General features: G+C 41.4%; 1 protein-coding gene across 1 annotated transcript; it reads left to right on the top strand.

The window, feature by feature from the left end:
* Positions 1-752: 752 nt before the first annotated feature.
* Positions 753-19,346, top strand: SERINC1 (serine incorporator 1). The gene is made up of 10 exons (XM_083176787.1): positions 753-958; positions 5,605-5,766; positions 5,876-6,069; positions 6,534-6,613; positions 11,339-11,476; positions 11,625-11,794; positions 13,795-13,885; positions 13,982-14,123; positions 14,588-14,815; positions 17,305-19,346. Exons 1-10 carry the CDS (start codon positions 920-922, stop codon positions 17,441-17,443), a joined length of 1,383 nt encoding a protein of 460 aa, XP_083032913.1. The 5' UTR covers positions 753-919; the 3' UTR covers positions 17,444-19,346.
* Positions 19,347-20,988: the final 1,642 nt, after the last annotated feature.

A 20,988-nucleotide genomic window follows, 5' to 3' on the forward strand; every position in this document is an offset into this window, starting at 1 on the left:
CCGTGCTTTGCTCTGCCCCTCTGGAAACCCCCTTCTGAAAATCCTGCATTTGCCCCTGCACTGTCCCTATGTCTCTGAATTGTGGCTTATTCCATGTGTTATAATGCAACTTTTGACTTGTGTGAATTCTGGCTCAATCCATGAGAATTTTGGCTTATTCCGTGTGGCATAAAGTGAATTTTTACTTATTATGTGTGAATGTTGGCTCAATCCATGTGAATTTTGGCTTATTCCGTGTGGCATAATGTGAATTTTGATTTATGTGTGAATTTTGGCTCAATCCATGTGAATTTTGATTTATTCCTTGTGGCATAATGTACATTTTGACTTATTCTGTGTGAATTTTGTCTCATTCCATGAGTATTATGCAGCATTCCGTGTGTACAGGGTGTGGTACGTTACGCTTAAGAACACGCCCCTTTCGTATGACCACCCCCCTTTTATGTGGACACACCCCTTTTCTGGATCGCGCACAAAATAACCTTACTATTTTTCCATACCCCCACTTCAAAAGTTCCACTTTTACCACTGATATACACATTATCACTATCGTCATCATAATAACAATAATCACCAACACGTGACTCAGACATAACATCCGGCACGAGAGACAGAAAATGAGCTCCCGCGATTCTGGCTGCAGTGCAGTGGCTGGCCATTGTGTCGTAGCCAGCGGCTGTCTGCGAATGGAACAGAAATCCTGTCTCACGTAACATGGCCGTCGCACAACATGATAATGCAACACCTCTTATTGCTAGCACGTTGCAGAAGATGCCGCCCTGGGGCGGGCAGTAACACAGAGACGGAAGTGACACAGAGCTGGGTCACCGCCCAGAGCCTGCTGCTGTCTGGCTTGTAAACACACACAGAGAGTGCTTTCGTGAAGGCTCCATTTTTGTCGTGCGACACCGAGACCGCCATGGGGGGAGTTCTGGGCCTGTGTGCCGCCACCAGCTGGGTAATCACTGCGGGGGCTCGGGACCATGGGTGGGCTGCGGGGGGAGCTAAGAGCCGCCTGTCACTCTCGCCCTGATATCTCGTGATGGCAGCTACGATTATTGTGATGATGTTGCATTTAATTGGGAGGTCACAGTAATGTCCTCTCTCTCCAAACTGTGTGCGGGTTACTCCTTATAGTAAATAGGACGCTGTACAGTAATACATAGCCGTGGCTCTTTCTTGGTAGTGCTGCTGACAGCAACAACAAAAGCCGTGTGTGTGGGTGTTACACACTAGGCTAGTGAGAGGTGCGCCGTGTTTACCATTCTATTACACTGGGTAACCATTCGAGAGTGGAAGGTGTATGCGCAGCAGCACTGACACACATCCTGGCGCACATACATGTTTCAAATACATGCATGTGCTGTGTCTCCTGTGCTGTTAGTTGCACATATGTGGCCATATCGTGTGTTTGAGTGTAGATAATGATACAGGCTAGCATACCCATACCCAGAACACTACTGGCACTGTTCCTGGGTAATGCATCGCACCCTATAACGGTATATATGTGGTGTGTTCTTATATACATTGACTGGAATGTACTAACATGTATAATAGCAGTGTCCCTGCATACAAAACAGCAGAATGATGATTGGTGTGATCTATTGGCAGCCAGATGATTCCTTAGACCGATTAAGTAGTCTGTTTATTAATTATTGCCTATTTCATAAATGAGTGCCACTTTTGGTATCACGATTTTGCAGTTGTTTAGCAACTTGAACCTGCTTTGACAGATCTTGGGAAGAACAGCTGCCCCAGCTAAGGTTACTGTGCCCTGTGATGTGCTCTGCAAACTGACATTCTGCTTCATAGCTGTTCAGTAGCTTGATTATGCCTATTGCAATCTATATATTGCTTTCAGAATTAGATTATATTTATTTTTATACGCACGCACACATTTTTAAATAATAAAGCAGTGTGTACAAAGGCGACAGTCATGACTAAGGTGAAATAACTAACTTTATTCTCGGTAAAGAATAATGTTATAGTTATTTCACCTTATTTGAGATTCCAAGTTCTACTTAATCATGCTACAACTTGCAGGGTATGCTGGGATTTGTAGTTCAACATCAGCTGGCTGACCACTTATTGGCCAACCCCACCCTAGAGGCTGTTATCAGAGGGGAGATGAGTTAGCAAAGCTCAATGGGAGGAGGCATGAACCTATCACGGGACTATGTAAAAACCGGACCCGGACTAGACTCCGGACCGCCGGACAGAACATCAAAATCTGCAGTCCGGAGCTTGTAGGGTCCGGTCCGGGGGGTGTCTTGTCCGGGGGTCCCCCTGTGATAGCTATCACCAGGGACATGGGAGAGGGGAGATTACAGCCTCCCTGTGTGGTCCGGACCGTCCGGTTTTTGCTACATGCCCGGACCATACAGGGAGGCTTTATTCTACCCCTCCTCCTCTACCTGGTGACAGGTGTGACAGGACACCCCCCGGACCGGACACTACAAGCTCCAAAATGCAGAGTTTGATGTCTGGTCCGGGGGTTTTGTCCTGGTCCGGTTTTTACCCATACCCACCTATCACTGCTTTCTCTTATTGTGTAAACCTGTTGCTATTTGAACTCACTTTCTAAGCGATCTAACTAGATTTTGACTGCATGCACACAATATCTGAGCCGGCGATAGCGACGTACAGGACTGCGCATCGCTATTGCTATATAGTGTATACACCGTTATTTGTGCTTAATGTTTAAGCAATCTAGACCGCTTGAAAATAGCCAAAAATCACAATGTACCTATGCCCCATTACATGAAATTATCAGGCCCCATTCTGAACTATAGAGGTGACAGTACAATGCAATAAAAAGCTATACATTGGAGTTATTTCTCCACTGTGTGAAATATTCTACAGTAAAATAATACCCCTTCCGAGTGGGCAAGAGCAATTGCATAAAACTTGACCCTGTAATCCTTCTTTTTTTTGGGGGGGGAGGGGGGGGGGGGGGGAGTGTTTTTTGGAATTTATTATTTATTTACAGTTTCTTATAGTGCAGCTTATTCTGTTGCACTTTAAATTTGGAAACAATAGTGATAAAATTCAAAGCTTTTGTCTGTTAACGCTTTCGGTGCCAAAGTTGCTGTGAGAGATGTGCAAGATATCCACAAAAATGCGACTTTAAAAAAAAAAAAAATTGGGGTGCAATGTGTGCGCTATATAAGAAACTGTTAATAAATAAATAAAATAAATAATGTTTAACAAAACTTCAGTTAATTGACCTCACTGTTTTCCGGCAATAATTAAAGTGATTTATATTCCTGGACCCTGCCATTTTTAAAGGATATTTTGAACATCTCACAGCAACGTTGGCACTCAAAGGGTCAAGAGCATGTATATTATCCAGAAAAGTTTATTCTTTCTAACTTCCCTAGTGTGATACATGGAGGGGCAGCACTGATCTCTTAAGCATTTTCACATTAATGAAACATAACATTAATCTAAGATGATGTACTGTATGAGAACACCTGCTTGTTCAAGGGCAAATTAGGAGGTAAACATATCGTGAGGCTCTTCACAAACTGTTCCAATACCAGCACCAGGCAGTTTTGTTAGTGTCCCTGCTGACTGCACTTGTATGCCATTACCTCCGTACCAATAGGATGAGTGGGTTTTGTGTCCACAAGTTTATCTCCCTTACACAATGTAGTACTCCAACAGGACATCTATTATATATACCTTACATAAGAATCACCTGTCAAGTCTCTGAGCAGAGACGTTTGGTACTTTGAGCCACTGACACCTTGGTGCTTTTAAAGCTCCATACACACTAGGCAACTAGAGGCACTATCCATCTAGGTAACTATATCAGCGGTGCCGCTAGTCAAACGATGCTGAATGATATTGGTAAACAATATTGTTCAGTGACTTCACAGGGACCTGCTGAACATGTTAGTCATTGGCTATATAGGCAAAGTCAACCTCCTTGTTAAGCAGAAGCGTGCATTGCGATATTGTGTATGCACTAAACTTTCTTTTAGAAGATAATGCTCAGGTGAGTCCTTCTGAGTAATATTTTTTAACCTCACATCTATTGTGTATGGGGCTTATGTCTTCCTTCTAGCTTCAGTCTAGAAGTTCCCCAGTTACGGAGGTAATCAATCTTCTAAGTAATCAGTAATGGTATAGGAAGTGTTCATTCTAGCACCCGCTATTTTTGAAAATCCATATAGTTCCTCTTCCCTGCCTGGGGTGTCGCCGGTCGCTGTGGTGTTTCTAGCACATGTCTGGTCTGCATATCCGTGCTGCTATACAGACCACACTGTACTAGAAGCACTATAGCAGACAGCGATACCCCAGGCAGGGAAGAGGAACTGCACAGGTTTTTAAAGATAGCGGGTTCTAGAATGAACACTATAGGGATATATGATCACTTGGTTCTCCATATCGCCTTGCATATTAAATATGGCATGTCTAAAGATGAAAAGAGAATGTAATATTTCCAAATAGCAACAAGTCTCCCATCGAATAGCTTATTATTGCTATACAGTCTCTATAGTATTTAAGCTAATGCTGGGTACACACCAGGACGATATGGGCTCCAATCCCCGATTTTAATGCGTTGTGCGACTAATTGTAAAAAGAGCAGAGTTGTACCTGTTTACAGTATGATTCTATACCCCGGTGGTTGTCTGTTGTCGTCTGTTGGATTGGAGATTTGTCATCTACATTGGATTGGGTACAGATCGTGTACTCCAGTCAATGGTATGACCATCGTGCAATTTCAAAGGGAATTGTTTCACGATTGTCGCACGGTCATGGTTGTCCTAAGTAGATATAGGTTGGTTGTCCTGAGTAGATATAGTGGCATGTGGCTGACATCCTGGTGAGCAGGATGCTGAACGGCAGAATACCGACGTCGGCATTCCAACTTGTAGCCACAAGATTGGCGCCAGAATTCTCTCATCGAAGAAGATGCAGATGCCGAAATCCAACTGCCAGAAACCTGAACATAAGTATGCTGGGTGGGTTAGTGAGGAGGGGGTAGGTTAAGGTTATAGGCACTAGTGGGGATACGAGGCTAGTTAGAAGCTCAGACTGCTGGGAGAGAGTTGTGTTATGGGAGGGAAGGTGAGTATACTTACTGGACCCCTGTCTGGATTCCCTCTATCAGAATGCCAGTGTTGGTATTCTTACTGCCGGAATCCTGTCTGCCGATCATCCGTATGTATTTTGGCATAGTCTTATCCAAGTACACCATGATATTGACGGTAAATAGTGTGTGTGTGGGGGGGGGGGGGGGGGGGTTGTTTTTTCCTTAAATTGGGATTTTTTTTCATCAAAGTGGCATGTAAAACATTGGTACCATTATGAGTAAAATGACATTGTTGTGGGCCTCCCTGTTAGGTACTGCCAATTGAAAGCTGTAAATGTGAATACACACTGTGTAAAATAATGTAGTAAGATGCTCTGTCATCTATGTATGTTCAGATAAGGGATCACAGGCATCGGAAAATCTCTGAAAATACATACAGTATCTATGACTACATGGTTTCCTTGGGGTCTACTGTCTGTGTGTTATAGTGTTCATATTAGTATCTCTACCACTTTCTGCATTTCTCGATATGCATCCAGTGATTTTACATATGTCTGCTTTAGATTCCTTGCCTTTGTGGCACTGCTCCGTGCTTGCTGTGCCGGTGCTGCCCAAGTGGAAATAATTCCACAGTGACGCGACTTATCTATGCCTTCTTCTTACTTCTCGGGGTCGGCGTTGCTTGTGTGATGTTAATGCCTGGGATGGAGGAACATCTCAAAAAGGTCAGAAAGCTCCAGAACTTATTTTAAAGCTAGTAAAAAAAAAAAGAAAAGAAAACAAAATGTATTATTGTAATGCGGACTTCATATAAATGTCATTAACTTGTTGCAGATTCCTGGCTTTTGTGATGGAGGAATGGGATCATCAATCCCAGGAGTGAGTGTCCATGTCAACTGTGATGTGCTGGTCGGGTACCAAGCTGTGTATCGAGTGTGCTTCGGTATGGCCATGTTTTTCCTCCTCTTTTCTCTCCTTATGATTAAAGTGAAGAGTAGTCAGGATCCACGGGCTGCTATTCACAATGGGTAAGACATTAATTTGTAACCACCAGTATACTAGTGTTTTTGTAAAATATGACTTGCCAGCTATTTAGTGGCATATGGACTAAGCCTGGTGGAGTGATAAAGTACCAGCAAATCTGCTCCCAACTGCTGTGTTTTAAAAGTACAGGAGCTGATTGGCCAGTGATTTATCTCTCTACACGTTATCACTCTACGAGGTTTACAATTGCTCAATAATTCTCCATCATTTTTTCATGTTGCCAATAGTATAAAATATGCACGATAGCAGACAATTAACATAGTTTTATTTCTTATTTAAAATCAATTCTGCAAACAATTTAATGTATTAAACAGTATTTAACATCATGTCTTCATAGAGGAAACTGACAGCAATGTTCTCCTTTAATCATTACATTGAGGGTATAAAGCTGGTATAGATGGCAATAGAATGATTTTAATATCTAATAGGAGCTTTTCTTTATTTTCAGTCTCTGGTTCTTTAAGTTTGCCGCAGCCATTGGAATTACAGTTGGTGCATTTTTCATTCCTGAAGGACCCTTTACAATAGGTGACTTTATTTATTTATTTTGTCATGTCCCTTGTGGATATATAATGTATTTTTGGGACAAGTCTTTTAGTCTGGTGATATACAACTCAAAAATGGATTAAATTGGCATTGTACAAGTATCTTCATTTGAGAACTTTTTGTGCCCAGAAACTTATCCCATCACCTGCATAACCTGTAATTAACTATTAAACTAGGTTGGTACGTACAAGTTATATCAAATCTTTATGCTATGCTCACCCTATTCGTATTGCCATAAGGCTCTAAGTGAAAATGGGAATACATTAAAATCCTCCTTCTCCTGACAGTATGGGAGGTATTTGTGATGCCACATGTTGCATTAGTTATCAGAAAATCTACTTACACATTTTATATACTGTATGTTAAACTCTTGATGCATTGTGCAGTATAGTTCTACGCATTCACATAAATTACAGATAAATGTGGGGTTACAGGATAATATATTTTGCTTGTCCTTCTCCTATAGATTCAAAAGTTTTTATGATGACTTGCATCAAGAAGCTATATCTAAAAACATGTATAAATGTCTTCAATCTTACAATGGGTTCAGTATAATTTCCCATTGGACATACCACCGACCCCCATTGACCATCAGTAAAAATACAGACATGGGCAAAATACAGTCATTCATTATGCTGACATAGTTAGTTAAAATACTGACATTTGAAATGTCACCATGAGTTTCTATGTTTTTTTTTTATTTTTATGTCCTTGTTTAGTGTTCATTCTAGCACTCGCTATATTTGAAAATCCATGCAGTTCCCCTTCCCTGCCTGGGGTGTCACTGTCTGCTGTGGTGTTTCTAGCACAGGTCTGGTTTGCATATAAGTGCTGATATACAGACCACACTGTGCTAGAAACACAACAGCAGATAGACACCCCAGGTAGGGAAGAGGAACTGCATGGGTTTTCAAATATAGCGAGTGCTAGTATGAACACTAAATAAGGATATACAAAAAAAAAAAACATACAGTAGAAACTCAGAATGAACAATACTTGTTGACAAAGATCAACATAGGCACCATCTAATGCACGGCTTGCTGCACTCTCCATGCTTCGGGCATAGTGGCTCACTATGCTTAACAGACTATCACATTCCCCTACCAGGTCGACTGGGATTGTCAAGTATGAACAAGTCATTTTTTTGGGGCAAAAATCCCTTTAAAACTCATGTTGGTATTTCAAATGTTGCTATTTTGACCATGTCGCTATTTTGAACTACTTTGGCATAATGAATGTCAATATATTGCCCGTGTTTGTATTTTGACTGTCTGTCAATGGGTGCCGGGATTATGACCTTCAATGTTGTGTCCATGTATAAATCAACTGCTACCCCTTACAATTAATAAGTCGTTCTTTCTAGAACTTGGCGGCAGTGAAGCTCAGTGACTTGATAAATTGTAAAGTACTTGTAATACCGTGTTCTCACTGCGAGTGAGAAATACATGGCTTTTACCCAGCATTAACCCCTTCCTGACAGAGCCAGTTTTTGCGTTCCTGACAGTCATTTTTTTCAAATCTGACATGTTTCACTTAAGTGGGGATAACTTTTTTTTGCTTTTACTTATCCCAGTGATTTTGAGATTGTTTTCTCGTGACACATTGTACTTCAAGTTAGTGGTAAATTTGGGTCGATACAGTCTGTGTTTTTTTGTGAAAAATACCAAAATGTCGTGAAAAAATGGAAAATTTAGCAATTTGCAAAATGTCACATTTTCTGCTTGTGAGACAAATAAACATACCACTCAAAATAGTTAATAACTAACAAAGACCATATGTCTACTTTATGTTGCAATCATTATTTCAACCTCCTTTTCATTTTTTTGGACACTAGGAGGCTTCAAATATGAATAGCAAATTCTCAAATTTTCAAGAAAATTTCAAACACTGATTTTTTTAGGGACCAGTTCAGTTCTGATGTGACTTTGAGGGACTTGTATGTGAGACACCCCCATAAATGATGCCATTTCAAAAACTGCACCCCTCACAGTATTCAAAACAGCATTTTGGAAGTTTGTTAACCCTTTATGTGTTTCACAGGAATTAAAACAAAGTGTAGGTGAAATTTCAAAATTTCTTTTTTTTTTGCAGAGTTTCAATTTTAATACATTTTTCTAACGAACACAGTAGATTTTACTAGAGAAATGTGACTAAAAATTGATTCCCCCAATTCTTTTGTTTTCATAAATATCCTATATGTGGCCCTAGTGTGCACGTTGACCAAACCACAGGCTTCATAATAGAAGGAGCACCTACTTGATTTTGGAGCCTCCTTTTTATGAGATTTTTTTTTAGGCACCATGTAGGTTTCTAGGCACCATAAGTGCTAAAAGTTAGGAACCTCCCCCACAAGTCACCCCATTTTGCAAACTACACCCTTCAGGGAATTCATTTAGGGGTATAGTGTACATTTCAAACCCCCAGGGGTTTCACCAATTTTGATACAACTGGGCTGTGAAAATGAAAAAATTTAATTTTTCATTTTCACAGCTCAGTTGTATCAAAATTGGTGAAACCCCTGGGGGTTTGAAATGTACACTATACCCCCTGATGAATTCCCTGAAGGGTGTAGTTTGCAAAATGGGGTCACTTGTGGGGGGGTTCCACTGTATGGGTGCTTCAGGGGTCATTCAACCAGAATCTGTGCTGCAAAATCCAAAAATCACTCCTTCCCTTCTGAGTCCTGCCATGCACCCAACTGGTATTTTTTGGTCACATGTGAGGCATTGCCATACTCGGGAGAAATTGGGGCACAGATTTTGGGGTGCTTTGTCTCCTTCATTCCTTGCGAAAATGAAAAATTTTGAGCCAGATCTGCATTTTTGTGTAAAAAAATGTAATTTTTTACACAAAAATGCAGTTCTGGCTCAAAATTTTTCATTTTCGCAAGGAATGAAGGAGACAAAGCACCCCAAAATCTGTGCCCCAATTTCTCCCGAGTACGGCAATGCCTCATATGTGACCCAAAAATACCATTTGGGTGCATGGCAGGACTCAGAAGGGAAGGAGTGATTTTTGGTGGTGGAATGAATGGTGGGTGCTATGTCGCATTAGCAAGACCCCCGAAGCACCAATACAGTGGAACCCCCCCACATGTGACCCCATTTTGCTCACCAGCTTTGGGAGGGGGGCTGGCGCTGCGGCTGGTGGGGGGGTGGGAGGGGTGCTGGCGCTGCGGCAGCCGGGTGGGTGGGAGGGGGGGCCGCCGGGTGGGAGGGGGGGGGGGGTGGCTGGCGATCGGTGCTGTACTTAACAGCACCGATCACTGTATATATGTGTGTGTGTGTGTGTGTGTGTGTGTGTGTGTGTGTGTGTGTGTGTGTGTGTATATATATATTTCAGTGTGTCTTTTTTTTTTTTACTTTTACAGCAGCTCATGCTGCTGCTGCTGCTGAGCCTGGCGGGGGGGGGCGGAGGGGGGGAGCGCTGCGTGCGCTCAGCGCTTCCCCTACTAAGGACCTGCCGGGCTGCCGGGTGAGTGGGTGGGTGGGGGGGCTCCTGCTCATCGGTGGTGATCGGTACAGCACCGATCACCACCGTTTTCTATGTTACCGAGCGGCTTAGCCGCCGGTAACACAGGAAACGCTGTGAATGGCTGTTCAGATTTGAACAGCGAACAGCCAATCACAGCGATCGCCGACCGGGGGGGGCATCCCTGCCCCCCCCTGGGCGGCGAGGGGGGATGTCTGCTGTCAGGGACAGCAGACATCTCCTAACTGTCACCGCGTCTATAGACGCGGTGACAGTTACAAGTCATGACGTACATTTATGCCATGTGTCGGGAAGTACTTCCCGACCATGACGTAAATGTACGTCAAATGTCGGGAAGGGGTTAAAATGCCAAGGACTGCAGGGACGTACCCCTGTTCTCACTGCAAGGCAAATTCCTGGGTGAAGAAGTTCTACGCGGTAATTTACCTTTTAACACTGGTTTTTATGCAGTGAGCACGGGTCAACCCGTGTCTGCATACCCGGATCTCAAACACGGGTAAAAAGAAGGGTTTTACCCGTGTATGGGATCCGGGTATGCGACCCGTTCACACTGCAAAAAAACCTGTGTTAAAAGGCAAATTTCCGGGTCGACATGCTAGACCCGGGAATTTGCCTGCAGTGAGAACGGGGCATAATTGATGCTATGAACCAGGAGTATTGGATACTCATAAGGTCTTTACTAATTATCACTAAATATGGTTACATTAGTATCTATATGACATTGGAGATGTTCTGACGATGGTCCAGCCAGCTTAGTATGTCATAGCTTCTTTTATGTTTACTCATTTACTTACAGATGGGTGTATAATAACTATTCTCCATTTTGTTTTGTTCTTAGTTGTCTAATAATGTTTAAGTTTATTATTAAATGTAAATGCTTTTACACAACTAAAATATTAAGCGTGTGTACATGTACAGATGATTGAGGACATTGCTAACAACCCGCAGTAGCTCACAGTAATGATCTAGTGTGTACATACTGGACGATCTATGCGATAATGTCATTAAAATATGTTGTATTTGTGCATATCTTCTAAAAAAAAAAAAAATCACACTTTTACAGTACATTACAAAATTGAAGTGGCAAATACACACACATCAAAATATGTAATGTTTTATTTTTTTTTACATTCAGTTTTCTGCTTCCTAGTTTACTTTTTGTTTCTCTCTAATCTTTATTTTTGTAGTCACTTTTTTTTGTCTTCTTGATTTCAGTGTGGTTCTATGTTGGAATGGGAGGGGCGTTCTGCTTCATCCTAATCCAACTTGTCCTGCTGATTGATTTTGCTCACTCCTGGAATGAGTCTTGGGTTGAAAAGATGGAAGAAGGAAACTCTCGGTGTTGGTACGCCGGTGAGTAATATTTACATAGCATTACCTAATGACCATGCTTTTTTCCCTATTACCTGTTGTATACTTAATGAGTCCAAACTCCTTTTAAAATATTATTCTTGTATTTCAAGTCATCAAATCCACAATATAGATGTCTCTGTTTCCACAGCATTGCTGTCGGCTACTGGCATTAACTATGCCTTGTCACTGGTAGCCGTAGTGCTATTCTATGTCTATTACACCCATCCTGAGGGCTGCTCTGAAAACAAAGCTTTTATCAGTGTGAATTTGCTTCTTTGTATTGGAGCTTCTCTGATGTCCGTTCTGCCAAAGATCCAGGTATGAACTCCTTTGCTTGCCTGCTGTGTGGGGGCATGTTAGTTGGGGTAAACTATAGAGGAATGCAGTACCCATTACATGTTTTTTGCCTATGATTTTGGTTATGAAAAGTCACGCCGAAAGGATTGCTTCGAAAAACCGTGATACCTAGGATTTCCACTAAATAGAATCCTGATAAACATTCATATTATTTTAGAATTACTTCTAATTTGGTGTATTGGAGAATACAGCATCCAGAATTGAAGATGAAAAGGACAAGGATTTCTCTTGTTTAAAAATGCTCAGTGGCTTTAATACTGTAGTCCATGCTTTAGTTCCTTCCAGGAGTACATATTTAAAGTGCTCCTCATCTCAGATTTTTCTTTTTTGTCATGGGGGAATTCAATTGTTAATTTTGGCAGCTGTCTCTCCTGCACGCCTGATGGAGTTATACAATTGTTGCCCCTGTTGGGGCCGGCATTTCAGCTCACACCACGCCACCTCCAAGCTGAAATATGCAAAACTGTTTTGAGTGATCAAACAAGACTTTTCACATTGCGACCATTAGTTAGTCAGGATTCACTGCCAAACGTGGCTAAACCAGACCATAATGATCGCAATCAGTGGGATAACCAGCATCTATTGAATATCACCCCTGCATTCCTGACCCTTTAGATTGGGTGGCAATAACAATTTAATTCCCTTCTGTGCTGCCTAAAATTAACCATTAAACAGAAAATTCTGTTCCTTAACCCAAGAGACAAGTTTATTATTATGCTGCCCATACACTTATGCGGTCAGATGAGATGCAACATCGCAATGATCGCATCAAGTGGTGCCCAGTGCAGCACCCGATGTCGCATGCCATCCTGCGATGGACATCGGTGCTGGAAGAGGGGTGGTGTGGGGCTGTGTAGGCGGGACTGGAGCTGGGGACCATAACGGTGGAGCTTTTAGGCGGCGGTACTTGTCAGCAGCAGCAGTGACTTTGAAACACTGGACGGCCCTCTGATTGGCAGAGAGCTCTCTCTCAGCGGCCTCAGCTAAAGTCATCTGCTGCCGCTGCCTGAAAGCTACACAGCTGCCATGCCTCCCCAGCATTAAGGTACTGGCTCCCCGCCAGCACTCCGGTCCCCATCCCGGGCCCGCTCTCCGAACCCGCCACTGATTGCATTTGAGCAATTGCATGTATTTAAAAAGCACATGCGATTGCTCATGCAATTCGATAAATATTATGTGCAACTCCTAATATCTATCGATGCGACATTCGACGGCATGCCTGCGCATCGTGTCGAATGTCAGCTTTAAAAATGCATGCAATCATTCGATTTATCGGTCAGATGTGGCCATAATCGAATGATTGCATGCGATATCTCACATGTGTATGGGCAGCATTAGTCTTGGGCTAATGCTGGATATGTTGCGTCATTGGTAGGTTTTTTTTTTTTTTTTTTTTTCATAGTCCTTTTCAGAGAAATATTGTAAGTATGGCTACTTCTGTCATATGGATAACTTCATTCCATGACTGCTTTAGATGGGTTGGCTTAACTGGTATCTTGGAAGTTGTAGCTGTATAAAATTGTCCTATGAATAAATGACATATGCTTTCCCAACCGGAGCCTTATATACATGTACTGTATATTGTAATACAGGTAGAGCCTCCCGTCCCCGGAGATCTCTTATCCGAAAAATTCCAACCCCCCCCGCCCTATTTTTCATACTTACCAAGTCCCCCGATGTCCACGGTTGCCTTCAGGATCTTCTTCAGTGGTCCCAGGAGTGCATTGCGAGGGTGCGCCGGTGAGGCCAATGCACCCCTGTGACTGCTGAAGAAGTTCCTGTAGGCCGTGGGGGGGGGGGGGGCAGGTAAGTGTGTTTAAAAAAAAAAAAAACATTCCTAAAACCAGAAAAATCCCTTATCCAAAATGCTCATGGTCCCGAGCATTTCGGATAAGGGATACTTAACCTGTAGTTGCTTTAAGAAACACAACATACATTGCATATTTCTGCTTCTGTCTAAGGAATCTCAGCCCAGATCCGGTCTGCTGCAGTCTTCTGTGATCACCATTTACACCATGTACCTGACTTGGTCTGCCATGACCAACGAGCCAGGTATGCATATTTATGTAGGTGTTCTTTGTGGTGTTACATTAATGAGCACAGCATTGTATACACAATTCACTTCTTTGCCCTCCTAATATCTCATAGATCGGAAATGCAATCCCAGTTTGCTTGGCATTATTGGCTACAATAAAACTACTACTCCAGGACAAGCTCAGGTAGTGCAGTGGTGGGATGCTCAAGGAATTGTGGGACTTATTCTCTTCCTGCTTTGTGTTCTGTACTCCAGGTATGTATGTATGTATGTATGTGCATCTCTGTGTAATTATACTTTTGGGATCTTTTATCCACTATATAAAATTAAAAATGTACTAAATGTATGTGTTAAGTAGTTAGATGCTAATTTACCAAACTGATAGGGTTTATTCTTGTTGCACTAATTTAATAAGCTGAACGGACCAGCGTGTGTCTACCCGATTTAAGGTCAGTTGGTAAAATTCTAAATATGACTCTCTCCTAAAACTAATTTAGCGCACAGTGGCATGCAGAGACTAATTTGCATAATGTGATTAACCTAAATACAATGAACTGTATTGGTTTGTCTGCAATTTCTTGAGGGTCAAACATTCAAACTTGTGTTTGTTTTGCTTTAGCTCCGTTCTCTTAACCTTTCTTGTCCGTACCTTAGTATCCAGTCGTAATTTTTACACTACCAGTGTGCGTTTCTTTAATTATGATTCTTTATTTATTCAGCATTCGAACGTCCTCTAACAGCCAAGTGAACAAGCTTACTCTAACTAGTGATGAGTCTACGCTAATAGAAGATGGGAGTAGGAGTGATGGATCTCTAGGTGATGCTGATGATGCACACCGTGCTGTGGACAATGAACGAGATGGAGTTACTTACAGCTACTCATTCTTTCATTTCATGCTCTTTCTGGCCTCACTGTACATCATGATGACACTTACCAACTGGTACAGGTGGGTTCCCCATTTACAGACTGTAGGAGATGATTGTGTTGTTAAATCATAAAATATTTTGGTACTTGTGTATTATCATCGGCCGAAAATCGCATGGAAAAATCGGATGCGATTTTGCGGCCGATTTTTCACTTTTTCCGGCCAATTTGCATGCTGTTCCATTATTGCACACCCCTGATTTCCATCGTAGTGCATCGCATGCAATATAGTGGCATGTGATGCATGCCATGCGATGCATGTGAAGCGATTCGATTTGTAATTGTACTATCACACTGATGGGTGCTTAAAATATTAAATGCACCGCCATTGTTAACGCCATCCCCACTATCAACGCCAACCCGAAGCGTGGCGAGTGGCGGCGGTACGCGTCCTCCGACCTTTTCATACCCCCACTATCCACGTCGGCGTGGAGATGATTTTAGATAGTGTGGCGAGCGCAGCGAGCCACCGAGCCCGAAGCGTGGCGAGCGCACGCGGAATACATGTAAAGTAATCCGCGTCCCCTCGCGGGGCTCGCTGCGCTCGCCACGCTTCGGGCTCGGTGGCTCGCCACACTATCTAAAATCAACTCCACGCCGACGTGGATGGTGGGGGTATGAAAAGGTCGGACGACGCGTACCGCCGCCCCTCGCGGGCTCGCTGCGCTCTCCACGCTTCGGGTTGGCATTGATAGTGGGGGTGGCGTTAACAATGGGGGTGCATTTAACATTGCAAATCGCATGCCACTTGCTGGCATGCGTTGCTATGCGATATTTAATTGTACAATCAGGGGCATTTTCTCGAAAATCACATCGCATACCATCGCATAGTACCTGGGGGTGTGCAAGGATGGAATAACATGCAAATCATCAGGAAATGGCCGAAAATCGGACGCAAAATCGCATCGCAGATCAAATCGGCCGCAAATCGGCCGATAAATCGGATGCGATTTGGATGAAATCGGGCGCCGTTATAATACACAAGTACCTATTTTCATTACTTGTTCCATGGACCGCGCTGCATTTGCAGATCACTTACAGGAGTACAAGTGCTGCCTCTGACCATCCAAAAGGGCTGTACGTACCCCTTTATCTCCATTCTATAGTAAGATAGTAATTATGGTTGAAAAAAGACGTGAGTTCAACCTATTTGACTTGTAACTACTGATTTGAGTAAGTTATATCTATAGGATTCCCTTAGTGGCCAAAAATGTATCCAGTTTTGATTTCAATTCATTAACAGTAGTTGCTGTAACCACCCCCACCGGCAATGAGTTCCAGAATCTTACTGCTCTAATGGTGAATCCTCATCTTAATTCAGTACGGAATTTCTTTTCCTCGGGCCTCAGTACATGCCCGCGTGTCCCAAGTATAGGCCTGTTGGTGAACAAATCATCTCCCAGTTCCATATGATTCCCAATCCTGTATTTGAACATACTAATCATATCGCCTCCGTTTCTCCAGTGAAAACATATTCAACCTGGTTAACCTATCAAGTGTATAAAAGAAAGAGACACTGATCTATATAAAGTAAAAAGCAACAAGTCTTCATTTTAAGTTCCCATTTGTTACATTTTAATGTTTTCATTAAAAAGACTGCTTGTATAAATTGGACTAAATATAGACCATATTCTATACTTAAAATTGGGAATTGCATTGTTTTTATATGAATTATTTAGTTAATTTTTCAAATCAAATTTATTTATAAAAATAGGCTAATGTAAATACTATATAAAGATGGAACAATAAATTACAGATATATATATATTGATGACTCAATATAAAATAAAACTAAATGTACAGAGATATGTTCATGAAGTTATTGGGTACTTGACAGACAGTTCAGATTTTATTTAAAATGTTCTTCTAATGATGGAAGATATAGTAAATGAATAGTCCACACTTAATTGTGATCTCCTGGTAAGATGGGCATCCCCAGCAGCTTAGGGAAATGGTAATCCACTGAACAAATCTATGAATGTTATGTGTGTATTATAGGTTTTTACCTGCACTCCATTAGGTATTGCTGTCTTTAAGATAGCTGTAAAGGATTTCACCAATGGATGCTGATGAGGATATTGTCCCTTTTTACTTTAGCTCCTACAGTATTTTCACAAATCGGGAAACCTGTGGTGCATATACGATCAATGGTATGCTAGTAAGAGCAGTACATCTAGCGCTGACAAAACCACAAATTATTAGATCAATGGTATGCGGCTTGTGGGGTCTTTTCTTCCGCCTTTCGCTCGTAGGCGTGGGGGTGCGGGGCTATATTAGTGTGCACCGCAGGCTATGACCCGATAGCCTCTGCAGCAGGCAAGGTGGCCATAAACCAATACAGCAGCTGGATCCCGCTGGAGGAATTCAGGCAGCATGGGAGGGCAGCAGGCAGGAGGCTGGGATGGGGGACCTGTCACCTCAGATGGCGTACGTGACTGGTCCACTGTCTGTTTCCTGGGTATATATACGGTATAGTCCACTAAACTAATTCCCTTTTTTTATGCTTTCCAGCCCTGACTCAACATATGAGACAATGACTAGCAAATGGCCATCTGTCTGGGTGAAGATCTCGTCAAGTTGGGTGTGCATCGCCCTGTATGTTTGGACGCTGGCTGCTCCATTGGTGCTGACCAATCGTGACTTTGATTAGTTGAAGCAAAAAGAAAATATGTAATCTGTGTAAATGTGCCATGGACACTAGGCTGTCAATTGTGCATGTTTTATATCCGCATTTTCCCTGCATGATGTCACCGTATATATGTACAGTAAGACTAGCTGTTTGAAGTTCCACTCCATAGAACAGGTATTATTTATGCTAACCATTCCCAGTGCAGTATGCTTTACAATAATCGTGTCACGCAATATTGTTTATTCTGAAATGCTATGATGATTCATAGAAAATAGTGTTAAAGTGAAAAACAAGTGTGATTTTTATTTCTACAATATCAGATTGGTATTTTAACTTAAACAGTAGTTGTAGGCCAGATGTTGCCCCGTGGGGATGGGGGACAAAGTAGCGCACACAGGTGTAGAATTGGGACTTGTGCCTAGAAATTACTTTGAATTTGTATGGCAGTGTGTGCTAGTGACTTTAATCTACATATTTAATGCATTAACAAAGGGATGTTTAGGCTCCTGGTATTCGGTGTTTAAGATGTATTTCTAACTTTAAATTAAACACATGTAATATCATTATACAAAAGGAGGCAATAGATAATGATTTTACACATATTAAATTGTGTTCTACTGCAGTATGGTTTTCTGAGTGTGTCTGATGAACTTACCATATATACTCGAGTATAAGTCGACCCGAATATAAGCCGAGGCACCTAATTTTAGAACAAAAACTGGGAAAACGTATTGACCCAAGTGGGACCATCACTCGAGTATAAGCCAAGGGGGGATTTTTCAGCATAAAAAATGTTCTGAAAAGGTAGGCTTATACTCTAGTATATATGGTAAATGTCTCCTCCACAAGGATGCCCTGTAAATGCAACGAATTGCATTAAGGAAGGATTTTTACCTTTTAACAAGAAAGTTATTGTCGGACTCTGGTTTAAAGTTAAAAAAAAAAAAAAATACAGATCCAGTAATATATGTCATTTGGCGTTATATGTTTTTTTTTTTTTTTCTTTCTTTAAATCACATGGCCCAAAGGAGAATGTCACTGAAAAATAGAAGAAAAAAATACTATCTCCCTAAGGCCAGTATTTATCAAAGGTTGGAGAGAGATCTAGCACCAAAGCTGGCTACACACAGGCAGGTATATATGGGCTGAAGTGACTGGTTTATATATTATGAGCCCGTTGGAGGGTGTACACCCTGTGATATGTCTGAACACATTCTAATAATCTATCCAGCCTTTCTGGGTGGATAGATAAAAATGATCATTTAAGATATATTGGTTAAATCAAGTGGACTTAACCAATTTGTTTGTCCGTTTTTTGTCCATTTTCCAGTGTTTTAAAAATTTGTCAATTGTCATATGCTCCTATACAAACTAAATTATTGTTCCAACCAAAAAGATTGGACAGATAATCCAATAGCATGTTTTCAGCTTTAAGCTGGGTACACATTAGACTATGTGTTGATGTTCATAATTCCACTTGAATTCCTGGACAAATGATTTCACAAAAGATAAGTCATTGGCCACATCCAGTAGTATGCTGTCATTGCTAATATCTGAGCTATATATACAGATGATATTGAACATTGCTAACTACCCGCAGGAGCGTGCATCATTTAACGTTAGTGTGTACACACTAGAAATTATACAAGACAATGTTGTTTAAAGTATTGTCTAATGTGTACATAGCTTTACTTCTTACAGATGGTGTTTGAAAAATGACAGCTGGCTGATGAGTGATTAATCACTCTCCATGCATTGATAAATACTTCCCTTAGGTTGGGTACACACTAGAATGATTTGTACACAGTCGATCAGATGTGCGACAGGACCTTATATCTATAACAGGGGTAAGGATATATTCAAGCGCTGTCTGTATGTGTTCTCTTCACTTCTCCCGTCCTCGTGAGTTGATATGCGGAAAAAAGGAAAAGAACACAATGTGTGGGACTGTATTTAAACTCTAAAACATATAAGGGAAATGGAAATAGAACGTACCACACTCACAAGGGGAGTGTGTGTTTCAAATACATAAAGGTATCTTTTTTTCAACGATAGTAAGCCTTCACCAAGTCCACCCTGGTGTCCAATAGAAATAGATTGGGCGTACGTTTTCACTCACAAGATATAGATGTTATAATACATATAAAGGTTTCTTTTCAAGGCAAGCGTACCAATAACTCACAATTGGCAGGAATTTTCAAAGCACATCTGGGTTTCTTTTGCTTGAAAAATTAATTTTGTTGCCCAAAAAAATATTGTTAAAATACACTAAGACCATAGGTACACTGTAGAAAAATCCAAAGGTGGGTGATAGATGTTGATTGGAACTCACACTAAATAACACCAAAAAACTCTCCGGATAAGCTTAGAGATGTCGGTGAGTGAACACCCGGTACCTTCGTTTAAATGTCCAGCATGGGATGGTCCAAAGTTAAAAAGGGGGATTGTGCAAATCCAGAAAGCCAGCCAACGCGTTTCGATTTAGAATCTTTTTCAAGGCTTGAGAGTTTTTTGGTGTTATTTAGTGAGAGTTCCAATCAACATCTATCACCCACCTTTGGATTTTTCTACAGTGTACCTATGGTCTTAGTGTATTTTAACAATATTTTTTTGGGCAATAAAATTAATTTTTCAAGCAAAAGAAACCCAGATGTGCTTTGAAAATTCCTGCCAATTGTGAGTTATTGGTACGCTTGCCTTGAAAAGAAACCTTTATATATATTATAACATCTATATCTTGTGAGTGAAAACGTACGCCCAATCTATTTCTATTGGACACCAGGGTGGACTTGGTGAAGGCTTACTATCGTTGAAAAAAAGATACCTTTATGTATTTGAAACACACACTCCCCTTGTGAGTGTGGTACGTTCTATTTCCATTTCCCTTATATGTTTTAGAGTTTAAATACAGTCCCACACATTGTGTTCTTTTCCTTTTTTCCGCATATCAACTCACGAGGACGGGAGAAGTGAAGAGAACACATACAGACAGCGCTTGAATATATCCTTACCCCTGTTATATTTATCATTGTTTTACTTGTTTTGGTTGAAGTTTTAGGTTATATTGAGCTGCTTTTCTGTTTTCCCTTGCGCCTTGGAAACCTCCAGTATTTCATATTACTTAGGACCTTATATCTGCAAGTGCGAACACACTTGCACAATGTAGGATGCGCAGCAGGTCTTGACCACAAGACCTTAAATGCACGGGAGGCCGCAACTACTGGTGCACACTGAATGATCCAGCTGATGTAGTGTTTCTGGTTTGGCTGGAAATTACATAATGGTCCAAGATCGTTCTAATGTTTACCCACCCTACAGGGAAATGCCATCACTGATACAATGATAAAACTTTGCATATGACTAATAACAATGATTGATATAAGTTTAAATAAGAGACTTTCTCTGAACAGAAAAGTGTGTCTCTGATTTTCCATGTGGTGTGCCCTGGCAGCCCATTTGTGATATTCCCTTAGCATTTGAAGAGCAATGCATTTGTAGTGAATATAACTGCTGTTGGAGCTAAATGAAATGCATGTGCTAAAAACAATACAATAAAGCATATGTAT

The sequence above is a fragment of the Crinia signifera genome, chromosome 3, assembly GCF_055691185.1.
Source record: "Crinia signifera chromosome 3, ASM5569118v1, whole genome shotgun sequence".
Classification (NCBI taxonomy): domain Eukaryota; kingdom Metazoa; phylum Chordata; class Amphibia; order Anura; family Myobatrachidae; genus Crinia; species Crinia signifera.